The 17,792-nt window shown below is 36.4% G+C and overlaps 1 protein-coding gene and 1 long non-coding RNA gene across 2 annotated transcripts; one reads left to right on the top strand and one right to left on the bottom strand.

The window, feature by feature from the left end:
• Positions 1-78: 78 nt before the first annotated feature.
• LOC103454579 (uncharacterized) lies at positions 79-5,164 on the bottom strand. Its single transcript, XM_008394179.4, has 16 exons — positions 4,910-5,164; positions 4,296-4,495; positions 3,469-3,554; positions 3,265-3,360; positions 3,060-3,183; positions 2,319-2,380; positions 2,153-2,221; positions 1,988-2,058; positions 1,806-1,902; positions 1,575-1,649; positions 1,346-1,444; positions 1,038-1,181; positions 911-940; positions 763-825; positions 580-657; positions 79-481 (listed from the first exon to the last, which is right to left on the bottom strand). Exons 1-16 carry the CDS (start codon positions 5,026-5,028, stop codon positions 389-391), a joined length of 1,506 nt encoding a protein of 501 aa, XP_008392401.3. The 5' UTR covers positions 5,029-5,164; the 3' UTR covers positions 79-388.
• Positions 5,165-7,953: 2,789 nt separating this feature from the next.
• On the top strand, positions 7,954-8,522 carry LOC114821150 (uncharacterized). The gene is made up of 2 exons (XR_003768565.2): positions 7,954-8,185; positions 8,279-8,522. It is a non-coding gene; the product is annotated as an uncharacterized lncRNA (long non-coding RNA).
• The last annotated feature ends 9,270 nt before the right edge of the window (positions 8,523-17,792 follow it).

The following is a 17,792-nucleotide window of genomic DNA, read 5'->3' as shown; positions in this document are numbered from 1 at the left end:
TTTTATATTTTTAGCATTTGAGTTGAATAGATCAAAGGATAATCTAGGGGGAAAAAACATAAAGAGAAGTACGCAAAAGAAGAAAAATGGGTTGCCAAACCCACTCAAAATTACGAATTTCGTGTAGACCAAGAGTATAACTAGTTTCATCAGACAAGGAAGATTGAATTTGAAACTTTCTAACATATAACTTCAAAAATTCATATTCCCTTTTAACATAACATTCATCCAGTAAACAAAACCACCTCTGCTTACGCCGATCATACACCCAAGGCTGTGATGGGGTATTCCAAAACTGCGAGACCTCTACAAGGCAATGCTACTTGTCCTTAGAAGAAGCTCTAAAGTTTAGAAAGGGGAGAAAATTACTCCTCTATCGTCTTCTGGTTTAACCAGATGAAGGTCCAGCTTGGGTTCTGCTCTTCTTGTAGTAACTCCCAAATCTTTGGGCAACCGCAGCATCATATGATGTATCCCATACCTGCAAATTCAGCCATTACATTAGCAGTCGTGATACACCATTGAAAAGCCACCTTTCAAAAAGTGCAACGATAAACAAGATACAGAAAGACAGCTCACTTCCAGTTTCCCTTTTGAGCCTCCTATGGCCAGCAAAAAAGGGTTATCTTCCGCAAACGAAATAGAAAAGACAGCTCCCTGACAACATTCAGAGCAGAGTCCAACAATCAATCTCGCATTAAACAGAAGAAACAGAAGAATAACTTGTTGCATTAAAATGATGAACTATGATCAATCACTTACTGCTTTAGGATTCCTGGATGAAATGCATGAAGGTTGGTTGTTTGACAAATCCCAAAGCTTTACCTGTAACAAATGGTAGTGGATACATTACAAAACATTCCAATCTGCCAGGTATGCCAGTGTGCAGGTAGTGAGAAACACTTCATACCATTTTATCTGTGGATCCAGTTGCAAGAAGCTGGGACACAAAAAAAAAGAAGGCACAAAGGTGAGATTACACATAACTTGGCGATACAAAAAAGTACGCCAAATTGAGAAGAAAAAGAGGACTGTACATTAGGTGCTGCAGGGTTATATGAGATTGAGCAAACAGCTTTGTCATGAGCATGAAGAGTAAAACTCGGTTTAGACTCGGAAGTAGGAGCAGATGTGGCAGCCCGAATATCAAACCCTTTGATTGTGCCATCTTCTAGGCTCACCTGGATGGATTTACAAAATGTAATGATCAATAAACGATAATTCTCATTTAGCCAGAGAGCAACTGTTTCCACATATTAACAAATAACACGAAAGGGGATAAACAAAAAGCAAACGCTTTGTGATAAGTACGAAAAAAGACTGTCTTAAGAGCCAAGGCACACACCACAAATGAATGCTCAGTGTGTGGATCCCATGCTAAGCTTTCTACATCAGCTGTGACTGTCCACTTATACCCAGAATGTGATGGCACCCTCCCATCTTTCTGGAATGAATAACAATTGTAAATGCACAAGTCAAATAAATTTTCAAACAAATAAGTTTCTTACAATCGCTTAAGTTTCTAGGATAACAAATAAATGCCAACAGAGTAACATTTGTAAAACATTAAATACCAAGACTACTGTATGATCAAAAGAACCACTGAGAAGAACTTGCGGGGCAAAATGATTCCATGCAACTGCCTGAACCTGTAAAAATAGTATGAAGATGGTTAATGAAAAAATTTGAAAGGAAAAGTAACTCCTTAAAATGAAGATCTCAGGATTGCATTTGTTCTATAGCATGCCATTGAAAATTTGATTTCAGGTTAGAGCATAGAAAATCAATCCTGTCTAAATTCTTGCCTTGTCTGTATGGTGCTCCATGGTAATATTACATTTTCCGGTAGCCACATCCCAAATCTTAACTTGTTTGTCAGCACTTGCACTAGCAAGTATATTTCTGTTTATAGGAAAAGACAAGATAAGTTTATGAACCTTCCACTGAAGCAACAATAGGTAGTACAAAACTCTAGAAGAGTACAAACCTGTACTCCTTATTCCAAGCAAGCCCGAGAACTGAATCTCTGTGACTGTCTTCTTTGTATTTGATTGATACCTAATACAAAGGAAGTTTCGGAATTGGTAAAGAAAGTTAAAAAGAGTTGCACAATTATCAAAAGCCCAAACAGTGAAAGAATTGAGCATCGAACCTTCTTTCCTTTCTTTTTTTTCTTCTCAGCAATACCACCCAATATCACGCATGGTTGCACTTCATCAATCTGAAAAACAGCAAAAAATGTTAGAAATTACAATAACATTTCCATCAATTACCCACATAAACCTATGCAATGAGACTAGTATCCATGAACTACATACAATGTCAAGATCCCATATCTCAATGGAAGGTTCATCCATTAAACCAACAGCAACGAAGTTCCCTGTCAACATAGAAAACATTTAGACATCAATTAAATATAAAGGTAAAGCAAAGCCAAAACTGAAATTTGAAAAAAAAAATAGATAAAAATTGCAATTGATATCAAGGAAAACAACTATTCACAATGTATAAGATAATCGTCATTAAACTTCACCATAAGAGGGAGCTCATGGTAACAGAAATTTTGAGCGGAATAAATCTAATTTTAACAAGATTGTACATGCCATCAAAGAAAAAAACAGTGAAAAAGAACTTTATTAGAAGAAGATATTACAATTATTCTAAAAACAGATTCTAACTATAAATATAATTCACGTATATGAGTAACCTCCAGATGTTTCAAACAAAATGCACACGTAACACATGAAAAAATATCTAAATTGTGATAAAAATGCAACTGATATCAAGGAAAACAACTATTCATAATGCATAAGATAATCGTCATTAAACGTCACCATAAAAAAGAGCTCACGGTTACAGAAATTAGAGCAGAATAAATCTAATTTAAACAAGTTTGTACTCGCTATCAAAGAAATAAACAGTGAAAACAGAACTTTATTAGAAGAAGATATTACAAAATTTCTGAAAACATAAGAAATTCTAACTATAAATATAGTTCAGGTACATGAGTAACCTCCAGAAGTTTCAAACAAAATGCATGCGTAGCACATGAATCGCACCTTTGTCTCCACCTTTGAGAGGACAATCAAGCCATGCTGTGCAAAGGGGAAATGATGAAAGGATGACGTCATGGTGAACAAAAACATCTGCTTCACCATCTTCTGATTCAACATACAGCCATATCTGCTCGTACATAATTCAATTACGATCAGTGGAAAACAGACAAGAAAAAGGAATCAAATAATTTAAAAAATTATTACATGCCTCAAGCTGGCTGACTTCATCCTCATTGCGGGCGCAAACTATGACTGCATCACTTGGATTAATTGTCATGTCATCACTGTCTTCAGAATCCTCGTCCTTTGAGGAAATAAAAATGAGAATGAAAAACCAAGTTGCTCTCCTAACCTCACAAAAGAAGGAAAGAAAACAAAAATAATGGCATAATTTACGTAGTAAAAAACTTACATCATCCTTTTCCTTCTTTAGATATGGATCCATATCGTTACTTGGGTAGTAAAGGTCCCCAACCCCACTACTAAACACGTCAATGCCTGAGATCAGACATACGAAGATGCACGGTTAGCTATACATCCTAATCAACACTCATGAGAAGAAGCATATGGTAAACTTAATCAAATTACTAGTCAGTAACTTCATCAATGCTTCAAGTTCAACAGTGCATAATACATCCATTTTAATTGAAGATAGTTGAGGTTCCACCATAAAACCAATTGGCAATATCAGAAGTAGCTCAATTACTTATAAGCACATGCAAGGTCCCTCCTTTCCCTAACATGTGGACAACGCAGATCGGGTGACATGGAGCACGTGTGGCCACTGTGCTTTACACGCAGGAACTTGCTCCAATACCATGAAGAAAGTTGAGGTTCCACCATAGAACCCATTAGCAATATGGGGAGTTACTTATAAGCACATGCAAGGTTCCTCCTTCCCCAACTTGGGATTGATATGTACTAACAAAACTTAATCAAATTACTAGTCAGTAACTTCAACAATGCTTCAAGTTCAACATTGCATAATACCTCCATTTTATTGACATGGTAAAACCATATGCACTAACAAAACCATCTAACTGTAAACTAAAGAAAAAGAAAATTTTACAGGTCTCACAAGACTTCAAGTTTATTGACCAAAAAAAAACCACTATCAAGTTTAACTCTGAGCAACCGTTTGATTGCCCATCCAACATCTCCAGCTTAAGCAACATTGTAACTAACCCCCTCTTATGCTCCGAAAATGATTTCAAGAAAATAAAGAACAAAGGGGAATACCATCATCCTCGTCGTCATAATGTTCCATGTCGAGTTCCCTCAATCCATCGGCTATGTCATCAAACTTGGCCCCTGGCTCGGTAACTTTAGGAGCTCTTCCGAGTGCTTTTGCCACCTCTAATGCTTGGGAGACTTGATCACCCTGCTTGGGGGTTTCAACATCCATTTCTCCATCATCGTCCTCACTTTCAGCATCTCCACTGCAAAATCAATAACCCATCAAAACCATACAAGTCGGTGAGTCGAAAATCAACACCCGAACCGCCTAAAGCTTCATATCGCAATTCACAAACCACATTACACATACACTACCCTGGAAATTCAACTCTTTCCCACTTGGTTCAAGAAATAAACCGCCAATCCTCCACCAAGTTTTTCACTTTTCAGAGAAAAAAAATTACCCACCTTAAAAAATTACCCAATTATTCATTTCAAAGAAAGTGAACATCTTTGACACAAAATTTGAACTACCACCAAACATCAATAAGTTGAGAGCTCCGCAACAATGGCAGCTAAAGGAAAATCCATGTTCCCGCAAGCAGTACAGCACTCTACGACAGCAAAAACAAAGACATACAAAATGAAAAATGAGAAACGAGGCGAAGAAGTTTCACCTTTTCTCCAAGGCGCCGGTTTTAATCAGCTCTTCGATTTCCTCTTTGGTGGGCGGGTCGGCGACGGAGGGAACCGGCTTCGAAACCCCTTTGGGCACCCACGAAATTGCTGATATCATTTTTTTCTTCTTCTTTTCGAAACTGGGTTCGATTCAATCGCGGTGTTTTGGTGGAGGTTTAGGAGGTTTAGGAAATTTGGCGGTGTAGCAAACGGTTTCAGCTGCCACTCGTTCGACCCGGTGAGAAGTAGGGTATGGAATAAAACTTATTTTTTATATTAACATCCACAAAATGTTGAATGCACCCCACATTAAAATTTAATATTAATGACTAATTTACTCTACTATGTAATGACAATTTTGATCTTATTAGGTTTAAAAAATAATAAAAAATTTATAAATACACCCCAAATCACTTTTAATGTATTATTTATCTATTTCAACTATCAAAACCCCTCACATTCTCCATTGTTGAATAAAACCCTAAGCAATGAAACTACAAACATGTTGATTGAGAAAAATAATTTTTGACGAATGGAATACGAAGTCGATGTTTCGAAAGCTTTGAAATCATTATTATTGTTATTGAAAAACGTTCAAATGAACCTAAACATTTTTTGAAATCATTCAATTTGAAATCATTCGGCAAACTAACGTTCAGATAGTTTGAAATCATTCGGCAAAATAAAAAATGAGTTCTATAAGATTTGATAAATGTGGGGTGTGTATAGAAAATATAAGGTGTATATTAAGAATGTGGGGTGTGAGGGTATTATGGGGAAGAAAGTGGGGTGTATTAAGATAATTTTTAATTGAAAAAGTAAATGTGGGGTATATTAAGTATGTGGGGTTTATTCAACAATTTGTGGGGTGCTAATATAATAAGCCTAAAACTTCGGTTTTTGTTTCTCTTTTCTGTGTAATTCCACATGCGCCCCGGTGAGTTTCAGCGGTTGTTTCATTTTGATCCCCAAACTTTGTTTTTTCTTCCCGAGTTGCTCCCTAATTTAAAGACATGCTAATTAAGTACAAATGTACAATAGTGACGAGTTTGATACTAATTTATAATCAGACATGTTTTAAAAAACAGCATATCATATATGGCGGGACCATAGACTTTGGACCACCAGATCAAGACTAATGGAATGAAGAGATCAGATCTCGGAGCTCGAAGCAACTCATGAAACCCGAACTAGGATCATCATCATAGGGACTGTGAGAGCATGTCACCTTCAAGGAAAATGCACTTTCCAAAGCATATTTAGGGGCATTTGTGTGATCATGAATTTTATTGGCCTGGAGTAAGGTGGATCAGAATATGAATACCTTAGAAGTCCTATCATGGACTCAATGGCTCATATTGGAACAAGCCCCCTGAACGGACCAATGATGCCACTACATCTTGTTGGGCTTCGAAATTATAGGAGCATGTTTACTTCGCAAGACACGAAAATCTAATTCAATTGAGGATCAAAATGGTTTAGTATGAACATTACATTTGTAGACCGAGTGGGAGAATATTTGATTTATTCCAATATAAATCAACTATGAGTGGTTTACAATGTAATAGGAATGTAATATTTGAGATGTTGAATTTTGTTATTTTATTTCCTCTGAATCAATCTTATATTTTGTGTCTTGGAATACAGTTAAGATTGATTTTAGTCCTTAACAATTATGTAATTATGATAACTAACTGATAGGCTAAGAAAATGGGATTTGGGATACACAATCAAATCTTCCCATAAAGTAGTTGTATTGGGCTAGGTGTTTGTAGAAGATATCGGTATTGTTAAAGCTTTTCTTCGTTTCTAATCGACCCAATGGCTGTTGTTGGAGATATTTTTAGGCCAGTCATCTTTATTTTAATTTTGTGTTCTAATCATATAACCATATTAGGCTAACAAATGGGATACCGTACTTCTTTATTCTAATTCTTAATGAAAAATAGAAAGAAAAAAAAATCATGCTATATCTCACTTGAAGATTGCCAAATAATGACTTGATCATCCATTTTTTATTGAAATCTTGTTTCTTTTTTACAAATGTGTCATGAAACATGTAAATGGAGTAAAATTGAACTATGGCTAGGACTTTTTGAGGAACTTGGGAGTAAGGATGAGGCACAAGTATGGGTGGGTTACTTATGAAATCAGATTTTGGGTTTAATGTCTGTCTATTTTGTATAAGATTAAAATAGGAAATTCAAGTTTCATTAAAATTTGGTGAATTCAACTCAAATTTGGGTACAAAATTTGTGCTTGCTTACTTGGTAAAATAAATTCAGGCCCCACATGGACAAAATTGTCGGTCCGCCACTACGTGCTAACGTTGTTAGGGGGGCTCAGAAAACTGAAAACCGAAAGAAGAAAAAAACCACTAAGTATCGAACCGATTAAGATATGAATTAATATGTTATTTATTTATGTTCGGCATTCATTTTCCATTCTCAATTTCAATTCAACTATTAGCTTAATCTTAACCCAAGCCGAATTGTATGAGAGATAAATGATGTCATTGACAAAATTTGCAAGGAAAATTAATATAGTTGGTAAGCACACGAAAACACTACCCTCTTGCCAATTGGTCTTTTTTTAATTTAAAATGTAAGTTTTAGTTATGTCTTAGATCTAATTACATATTTTTTAATATAAATTTCAAAAGTAAAGGAAGAATAATTAACCACCTACTACATGTGACACATCCCGACCCAATGTCCTGATAAACACTCGAAATCGAGGCATGCTGGTTGACACATGAAATATGACAAAGCCAGGATCTGTAAGTGATGTGTCAAAAGTACGAATAAATTAGAGTAAGGGTATAAAAATAAAAGCAAGAGTAGAGTGCGCAGTGAGTGTGATGGACATTTAATTAAGGGAAATACCCCAAAATGAAACATTTCTTAATATTAGGACAGAAATAGGACAACTGGTCATGTACAAGCCATGCACACCATGCACAAAACCGAAATTACTAAAATGCCTGCATATAAATACTAAAAACCCTTAGCTTATTTCATCATTTTTGTCATTTAGAAGATATGATGCTGAGAGAGCTCTGTGAGCTCTGGGTTTCTAGGTTGAGCTCAAATCTCTGAGCTTCGATTTTCAAGAGAGAGAAGTCAAGAGTGAAGCTTTGAAGTGAGGGTTTCTCGTTTGCATCAATATTTCATCATTAAAGATATGATTTTTGTACCAAATTTTTTCTTTTGGCTAGAAAGCTCCATTCTTTCTAGCCAGTAAAGCTTCAACATCCATATTTATGCCGCCATCAGGTTTGTCTCTCTCTCTCTCTCTCTCATCTCTTTCTCACTTTAACTTGATCATTGTCTCCATTTTTGTAACTAATTATTTGTTTGTTTAATTAGGTTTTTGGATTTGAAAAGGTGGGTAGTCGAACAAAAGACGGATAGGGAAGAAAGGGCTTGAAATGTGTTATGGAAACCTTTATTTGTTGATAGGTTTTGTTATTTTAGATTTCTGGGTTTCAATCTTAAGAGTTTTGCATTTTAATTTTTGTTTAGGGTATTGAAGATTCATGGAGTCGTGTTTGTGGATTTAGCTTAGAGGATTTGTTACAGAATGCTCAATATTTGTTAATTTTGTTATGAACTTGCAAATTTTTGTGAATCTGGAATGGGTGTTTGTCTGAAAATGTTTGTGAATTACAAGTATTAGTTCAATATAAAAGAAATTGTGCACGATATGCACATGACATGCACATTTGTCATCGCTATATGATTTGCCTTATGCTTGTATATTGTTATCAGTATATACAAGGTGTTGGATTCTAGGTTTCAAAAGGTCCTTCAGACGATGAGTTAAAACCATAACAATGAGTTTAGAAGAAGAAAAAGAAAGAAAAAAAAAAAGATGTAAAAACCTCCAAGTTTCGAACTCATGTCTTGTTGAAATTAAATGTATAGTCCCTACCATTACAAAATAGTTAGATATGCCTAGATCAACCCATGCATGGCATGATGTAGGAAGTGTGAGATTTGGTAACACACTTCAACACATTCCCTCTTTTACCCAACTCATTTCATCCTCATCATGGTAGACTTATGTATATATATGATTCTCACACATAGTTGCAATAACCATTAACCCTCATAATTAATTAGACTTCTTAAATAGCCAAAACAATTGAGAACACAAACATGTCCAAGTTTCCACATGAAACTAAGGGCTTTAACGCGGAGTTCCATATGTGGTACAGCATAGAACCTCCTCCATTTCCGAGGTCGCCAAATGCAAATCCTACGTCAACTTGGAGACATCGCTGAAAAGTATAGATTAGGTACGCGGGAGACTCGACTATGAGACGGGCATCACCGAGTATTGGAATCACAAGCTAATGAAGGCAGAAAAAGAGCTTGTGGACAACGATGAAGCCAACGAAGCATTTTACCATGCAAGTAAGCAGAAAACGAAGGTTGACATGTCTGGAGAAAGGATCACATTCCTAAATTCTAAATTGTTCCAGAGTCGTCGAGGCCATATTGAGTCGTACGAGCGTTCTCGAGAAGGAAAGGTCGAAATAGAGGAGGAACGTAGCAAAGGCTTGAGGATTCTCGTCGACTAGGGAAGGGAAAGGAACCGCGTTAACCATAATGGGTTATATGACATTTTATTGTTGTGCAATGTATTAGCTAAGTATTTTATGATAATAAACACATGTACTATGTATCCTTGTTATATGACCATAACATGCACATACCAAGCACACATAATGCATATCAAATGTACATAATATGCATATCACCTTTTAATATCTTATGCACATAATATACCATGCGCAAGACATGCACACCTTATGTACGTAACCTGCACAGCATATGCATGTTGTATGCACACATTGGGAAAATTTTGTGAAATTTCTGTAATTAAACTAAAACACAAATTGGAACACACCCAGTATTGTACCCCGTCAAAAATAAAAAATTTCCCACACATTATTGTAAACCTAGTCGGCATTAGCATGTTAGCCTTAGGATTCTCTTCAAGACTGGGCGCCAAAAGGGATGAGACTTAACACATTATTTTAGGGTTTCATATCTTCGAAAATGCACCATCCTCATAGTAGTGAAATCCCAAACAATAAAGTGCAAATTGGATAGCAAATTTTGCCTTCCATGCTTTGTTTCTAAATGGATTGGTTGGCAAATTAGTTAGCAAATTGACAAGACAAGGCAGATGCAGTGTAAATGTGGTGTACATGACCCTCATGTCTTGTCCTAACCTACTTGAGGTGTGCATTGCATTCAATATGTGTAAGATGTGCTTTTTCTTCATGCCAACTCATAAATTTCTCAATGTTTAATAATAATATATCACAAAAGTAGTGGGTTTTAATTTATGTTTTGTTTGGGGACTTAATTTGACCTAAGAGGGTTTTGGAAAATGTTAATTTTTCCAATTCAAGTTTATGTGTTTTCAATATTCAAGACGCAGCTTGCAATATGCATATCATGACCATATGAGATCATTTAGTGTGCTTAGCGTGTGCATAGTATGTGGATTTAGTGTGCATGCATTGTATATGGAGAGAGGTTATCTTTAATTTACTTCTGTAATGGTATTGGTTGATTTTGTTTTTTAATTATTACATAAGAAGTTAACTTTTTATCATGGAAAGTTGCACTGTTTGAATGACCTTTTTTGTGATTGGAAGTTGCACCGTTTGAATGACCCTTATTCTCCATCTATTTAAGTTGTTTGTGTTTTATTACAAACCACAAGTTCAATTTCCATCTTCCAAAAAAAAAAAAGGAAACTTTAATGAAAAGCTCTCGGTACTGTTCACTTTAACGAAAAATCACATTTTTACACTAAAAAATCAATCATGGTACTATTCACTTTACCCCTTTATTTTGTCCTTATCGTTAAAATTCAAAGTTTTCAAGCATTTTCATTAGCTTTCCTAAAAAAAGAAAACCAAAAGTTGAAAATGATGAAGAAATGCCACACCACCTCTTCATCTATGCAATCTGTTTTTTATGACGTTCTTCTCAAAATTCTCATCATCGTTGCTTCCCGCTCGTTAAATGACCTTTTTGGCGAATATGGTCTAGAAGAAGTTCAAGGAAATAGCTGAAGACCACTGCATTTACCCACACATCTATATTATAGACTTTGAGACTGTCAACCTACTTAGATCATGGGGCACGTCTAACAAAGTCTCAACAATCATCAAATACTACATCCAATGTCGCAACCCTGAGGCTCTTTACATGGTGGGGATGCAATACTTCTTCCGAGACAACAAGGAAGAATCTATAATTTAGCGGCTTAAGAGTGCAATCACTGTGGGCCATCAAGTAGCAATGTCCGTGTACAATACGATCTTAGTGTGCCACGGGTGGGATTCCAAGCACAAAGGGCTCAACCTTCTCTATTCTCTCAACTGTCACAACTCGGGATGGTTCAGTGTAATGGAATGCCGAGAGAAATTTCGGTTGTGTCAGGTTTTTGGGCGCATATGGAAGTAAGGGTCCCGAATCCTAAAACTGCACCACAACAACGCTGCCATTAAATCTTGTAATGACTGTGGAAGTCCTCAGGGTCCTGTCACACTCCGAACGCATTGGGATGCATGTGACTATAAAAAATTCACTACATGTAATGCTTGTAGATGGCATCAGGAAGTGAATATATTTTGTGATATATTATGTGGTAAAGATAGGTACTAAGTTTGTGTTTTGTTCGTTTAATTTTGTTGTAATCACAACGTTTAAATTCCAACGTTTAATTTTGTTGTCTCTCATGTATTACTAAATTCATATTTCTATGTACTTTTAAAATTTTACTTTGTACAGATACACAAACAACAAGCTTTAAAAACTAAACATAATTACAAAAAATAGCCCAAGGTGTCATCATTTTCATGTCATTGATCTAATTTGCCGCCACTTTTTCCCACTCATCAATGTTTGTCTATTTTTTATTATTTTATGTGGATATTGTGCATGAATGACTGACATGCAAAGCAAATGCACATTCCATGCACATACACATGCACATGAAATGCACAATATATGCACACGATAGCTTCATGTCTCCTAGGTATCGTTTGGTATGCAGACGGGACAGGAAGAAACAGAATGGGATGGGACGGAATGGGACGGGACGGGAAGGAATTGAGAGGGAGTAAAGATGCCTTCGGATGGAAACAAGGAGGAAGAAGAAGGAGATGGAGAGATTATAATTTTGTGTTTTACGGATGTGGAACGAGTCGTTCCAGGGGGGTGAGGCAGAACGAAAATTCACCCAAAATTCATCCCGTGGAACAGCGCGTTCCACCTGTTTTAAGAGCACTAAACGTGGGACGAAACGCCTCGTCCCATTCCGTTCCGTCCCGTCCCACGTGCCAAACGGTACCTAAACGAACCCACAAAGTACAAATAATAGTCAATGACAGGTCCCATAGGTTTGGTGTGTGGTTGGGTTCTCCAGGGTTGTTTGAATTAAGAGTGATGACGTTTGGTTATTGTGCATGCATGGTTGGGTTGTAAACTCTCAACCATCTCATCCAGTTTTTTTTATTGTGTATACACAAACAAGAAGTTTTAAAAAATAGGCATAATTAAGAAATTGTGATAATTAATTACGAAATTGTGCACGAATGACTTTTGGGTTGCAGGAGAGGTGGTGTATTTATTCGTGCTTGTCTAAACACAAACCACCTCATCCAATTGCCGAACAATGAAGAAAGGCACAAAGACCTCAACTTTCATACAATCTCTTTCATATGAGCTTCTTTTGGAAATACTCACCAAGGTTGCTTCCCGCTCATTTCGTTCCCTATATTCAGCAAAACTAGTGTGCAAGAAGTTCAACCAACTCGCATAACATGACCGCATCTTTGAACACATCAGCATTTGGAGATTTGAAAAGTTCGATCAGCTGACTTCATGGATGAGACATGAAGAAGTATACAGTTCTTGGAACGGTGCATAGAGTGCAACAATCCCGAGGCCCTATACACCCAAGGGATGCGATGGTACTTCTGATGCAATAATTTTGAACTCGAAATTGAGTCTCTAAAGATGGCGATCTCCAAGGGTCATTAAGCATTAACGACGTCTATGGTGAAATTTTGGTATGCTGGGGGGGGGGGAATGAAAAAGACATAGGCCTCAACCTTCTACATTCTCTCAAGCATAAAAAATTTGGTGTGCCGGGGGAGAGGGGATGAAAAAAGACAGAGGCCTCAACCTTCTACATTTTCTCAAGCATAAAAAATTGGTAAGCGTAATGGAGTGTAGAGAAAGAGTTCGGCGATTTTTTTTGGTGAATTCAGGTGGAAAAGGAAGTTAAATGTAGAATAATAAAACTTCACAAGGACAATGTTGCTGTCAAAGCATATAGTGACTGTGGAAATGCACAAGGCCCTTTCACAGTCTGACCCCATTGAGATTTCTGGTGCCATGACAAATTCAGTAGCTGCAATTCGTGCAGCCATAGGAAATGAACATTTTTTGTGATATGTTAAATGGTTTTAATATGGACTAGGTTTGTTTCTTTTCCTTTATTTTTCTTCAAATTTAGTTGTCATGTACTTTTTGTTAGTAAATGAAAAAGGGAGAAGCTTTTGGTATCATTAACAATGTTTGCTTTCTTAAATGAAAAGATGCATAACACAAAGTGTGAACAAAGCATGCCTAAGTCTCAAAAACTCGATGTCGCAGGTTCGAATCGTGTAAGACATGATTATGTGTCATTGTTCATCACATTACGTCAAAATTAGAATACAATAATTGAGCACAAACCCAAATGACCTCCTTTATGCATCTTGTGTGCATATAGTGTATAGTTTTCTAAAAAAATTAAAGCCAAAGCCAAGAAATATTTGACCCCAGCCATAGAACCCACGAACTCACAAAATACAAGTAAAGTCAAAAAACCCAGTAGCCATAAAACATATGAACACAATACTCATAAATATTGTACTTCGAAATCAAAACCCATAACAAACCTTTAAAAAATTAAAAACATTATTCCCCAAATATTGTAAAGAAACCCGCGTCGTATTGGGCTTTGACTCATGTTGATTCATCCAATCCCACCTGCGACCTTTATGAGATCTTTGGTGGATGAATTATTATCCATTACACACCAAGCTTTTGGGATTGTGAGTTGAGAATTGTATTGCCACCTAAAAGTTAGATGTGATCTGAATCTTGAGTCACCAGTTAGAAAACAGATGAGAGAAGAGACTGTTGAAATGATGGCCATCAGTGAGAGAGAAAGGGTTGCCATTGGTGAGGTGGGTTTAAAAGGGTGAATGCATCATTAGGGTTCTTTAGCAAAGAGAGAGTAGAGAGAGAGAAACCAAAAAATGTGATGAAATAATACGAGGGCATTAGGTCATTTCAAGGTGTAAGAAAAACCTATTTCTGTCCAGCGAATGTGCATGGCGTGTGCATGCTCTGTGCATATTTAAAAAATCCTATTTTTGTCCCAAGATTAAGAAAATGTGCCATTTTGGGGTATTTCCCTTTAATTAATGCATATACTAGAAACTATAACATCTAAATGCCTACAACGGAAGTATACAAAATAACACATACGAATATATTAATTACTAAATTACTAAATTACTACGAATAATCCCTACAACGATGATCGAGAAGATTATGCCACTATGTATCGACATCAAGAGCTCCAAAGCCTACTAAATCTTAAAGGGGCGCAAAACAAAGTGTGAGTGAATAAAAAATAAAGATTTCTAAAAATCATTTACTCTTTCGAACATACCACCTCATTGTAAAAAATCAGTATAATGAACAAAATCATACTACATCATAAGTATGAAAAACCAAGGTAATAGCACAAATTAATTATTCATTATGAAGAACTGACAATTATAAATCACGAAAATCCCAAATATATTGTTGTAAACAGTAATAAGTAGAAAAACATCATGGTATCAGTGAAAAACTGATCTTCCAAGTGAGGATGGGCAAAATACCCATGGGTTTGGGTAACCGAGGTTACCCGCCCATTTAAAGTTCACAGTTACGATTATGGGCAACCGTTTAGACAAACAAATGGTTATGGGTATAACTGTTTATCCGTGAAATTTAAATGGACGCTTATGGGTATTACCCGCAGTTATAACGAGTATCCATTTACCCATTTAATATAATATATGTAAAATTAAAAAAAAAAATTAAAAACCCTAAATTTTCAATCTTTCTGCCAGACTCAGAGTCATAAACGCCCCATCCCCCGCTCATCTCTCCCTCATCGCTGTCATCTCTCTCATCTCCGTCGATTATCTATCTCTCATTGCCGCCCTCTCTCATCTACGCCGCTCATCTCTCTTTCCTCGCCGCTCATCTCTCTCTCATCTTCGTCGCTCATCTATCTCTCCTCGCCGCCCTTTCTCATCTCTGCCGCTCATCTCTCTCTCCTCGCCCCTCAAGGTGCGTTTTACCCTTCCGATTTCATACTTAACTGATTAATTATTAATTTATTTGTTTATGAATGCTTATAAGATAGTTTCCTTGGTTTTTGCCTATATGCAAATGAATCCATTAGAGAGGTGTGTGTGAACTTATTGCTTTTAGGAAATCAAATTCTTCTTGAGCTGCTATGTAATTCATTCTTCGTGATTGAAAGATGATATAGGGACGCTAAAAGCCTGGAATTTTTTTTCACACTATTAGTCATCATCTCGTCCACTATTGGAATTGTATGAGGACTTAAATGATTAAAATAGGGAAATGCATGCTAAAATGTATCTATAACGGTGTTTAATTGTTAGAAAACGAAAATTATAACAAATTTTTCTTTTGTAATTTTCAAGTTGTTAAAAAAACATGTAGAAGAGTAAAAAAATGGTAAATGGGTAAAAAAATGATAAACATGTTCAAAAACGGGTAAACGGGTAAATGATTATGGTTAAATGAGTACATGGTTATGATTATGGTTAACCATTTATAAACGGTTATGGGTATGAGTATTACCGTTTATGCAATTACCCAACTGGTAAACGGTTATGGCTAAATAACCACGGTTACCCGCCTGTTATAACCGTTGCTCATCCCTACTTCCAAGTAAGCAGGTAAATTACAAATCATCAACAAAACAGACATGTTATGCTCATTAGATAAATACACAAGCTCACGTAGAGATGTTCTGACATGAACATGTTGGGTGTATAAATCTACACATGATGGCGCAAAACGCATCACATATGAGTTCTAGTTGCCTATTGCAAACCAGTACATGCTGGCACCAACAATGGATCCAATGCGAACATAATGGTGCATGTGAACGTACTCGTGAAGTTAGTTTTGACCCCAGACAATACTATAGACACCGTGTTGATAAACCAACATTAGTTTTGATTGATTCTGCTGAGTCACAGTCCTATTCTAACAAGGACAACACATAGGACACGCTTGGAGAAGACAAGTCCTAGTCCTAGTCCTAATTTGTTCAGTCTGCTTCTAGTTCTTGTGTAATTATGAATGTATTCTAATATCTTAATCCTGTATTGATTAGTTTTATATTCCTATAAATGTTAATGGAATCCGGCTCTCTCATTATTGAGTTGAGTTTACAAACATATCAAATTATCTTTCATATGTAAGCATACATGATGAGCGGATAAGTCATATGAAAACATGTCATGAATAATGTCTCAAATCACAAGCGTTACAAATCATAATAACCATTGCAATTCCTAAAAGTAATACACGATAGTAAAACGTTTCCCAAGAAAGGTTCTCAAAAATAAAAAATCAGATCATCATCATCACAATAAACATTTGCATAATATGTGTAAAAGTAAGGCATGATATAAAAGCATCACGTAAAACCAGTTTCGGAAAATATATAATATAGTTTAAAAGCAAAAGTCCACTCACAGATTACACCTTATGAGTCTCCACATCCACACGATGAGGGTGGAATATTCCCTCGACGTTGACCGAAATGTTCCAAGTTTGGGTCACGTGGATAGAATATTCGGTCGCCACCAAGGAATATTCAGGGGACTCTGGTTGCTGCAGCTAACCGTGCATGGGTCGAAATTTTGCCACAATCTGGGTTTTTGGCTATGAAGTTTCATAGGGCCAAAACAAGCTCAAAACTCAACCATTTTTCATGTACAATATGTCAAAATGAAGCTTGAACAACCATGAATGAGATTTTACCTATTGGGAGTTTAAACGGTGGCTAGAAATGGTATGAAAAATTGGGCTCTTGGGTTTCTTCGAATCCAAGGCATATTCGAGCTTGCAAGGTTCGAATTTGAAGCTAGGGATAATGATGAGTGGATTGGTGGTGGTGGGAGTCTCGCCCAACTCAATGAGTTCGAGGTGATAGGAGGAATGTAATGATGATGCTGTATGGTATTAGTTTGTTAGAGAATTAGTGGTGGTGTCGCCATTGTCGTCCTTGTGTGTATGTTGGAGGAGGAAGAAGAAAGTGAGAACAATGAAAGGGAGAGGAAAGTGTGAAACTGAGTGAGGAAGGGAGATGAATTGAGTGAGTGCAAGGAGAACTGAGAGAGTGGGTCCAAGTGGACCCAAAACCCAACATAATAAAATAGTAATGGAAATGTTAAGAAATATCATGAATTAATAATGCTTTTGAACTCTAACGTTATGTGGAATCTTCATTTTAACTTTAAATTATGTTTCACTTGAACTCACACGTTCATGTTGACGAGTACTACAAGAATACACTAAAATAATATATCACATGTGTCACAAGCTCAAGGGTTAGCCGAAGGCAACACTTACCCATCTAAAGGCATTTTGGACATTTCACACATTCGAGACTCGACGAAGATTCATTTAAAACATGTATAATTACCATTTTGTTTCTATTTTGTTTGGATAGTTGTTCATTAGTGATTTTGAATTT

This window comes from Malus domestica, chromosome 14 (genome assembly GCF_042453785.1).
Source record: "Malus domestica chromosome 14, GDT2T_hap1".
In the NCBI taxonomy this organism is placed as follows: Eukaryota; Viridiplantae; Streptophyta; class Magnoliopsida; order Rosales; family Rosaceae; genus Malus; species Malus domestica.
Note: the sequence above shows the minus strand (reverse complement) of the source record. Positions and strands in the feature narration are given on the sequence as shown.

Excerpts from the sequence above, each read along its gene's own strand:
- LOC103454579 (XM_008394179.4), bottom strand. The coding sequence starts at position 5,028 with ATGATATCAGCAATTTCGTGGGTGCCCAAAGGGGTTTCGAAGCCGGTT. Across the intron at positions 658-762 it reads CATCCAGGAATCCTAAAGCA|GGAGCTGTCTTTTCTATTTC; the intron begins GTAAGTGATTGA and ends GAATGTTGTCAG. Across the intron at positions 482-579 it reads GCTCAAAAGGGAAACTGGAA|GTATGGGATACATCATATGA; the intron begins GTGAGCTGTCTT and ends CTGAATTTGCAG.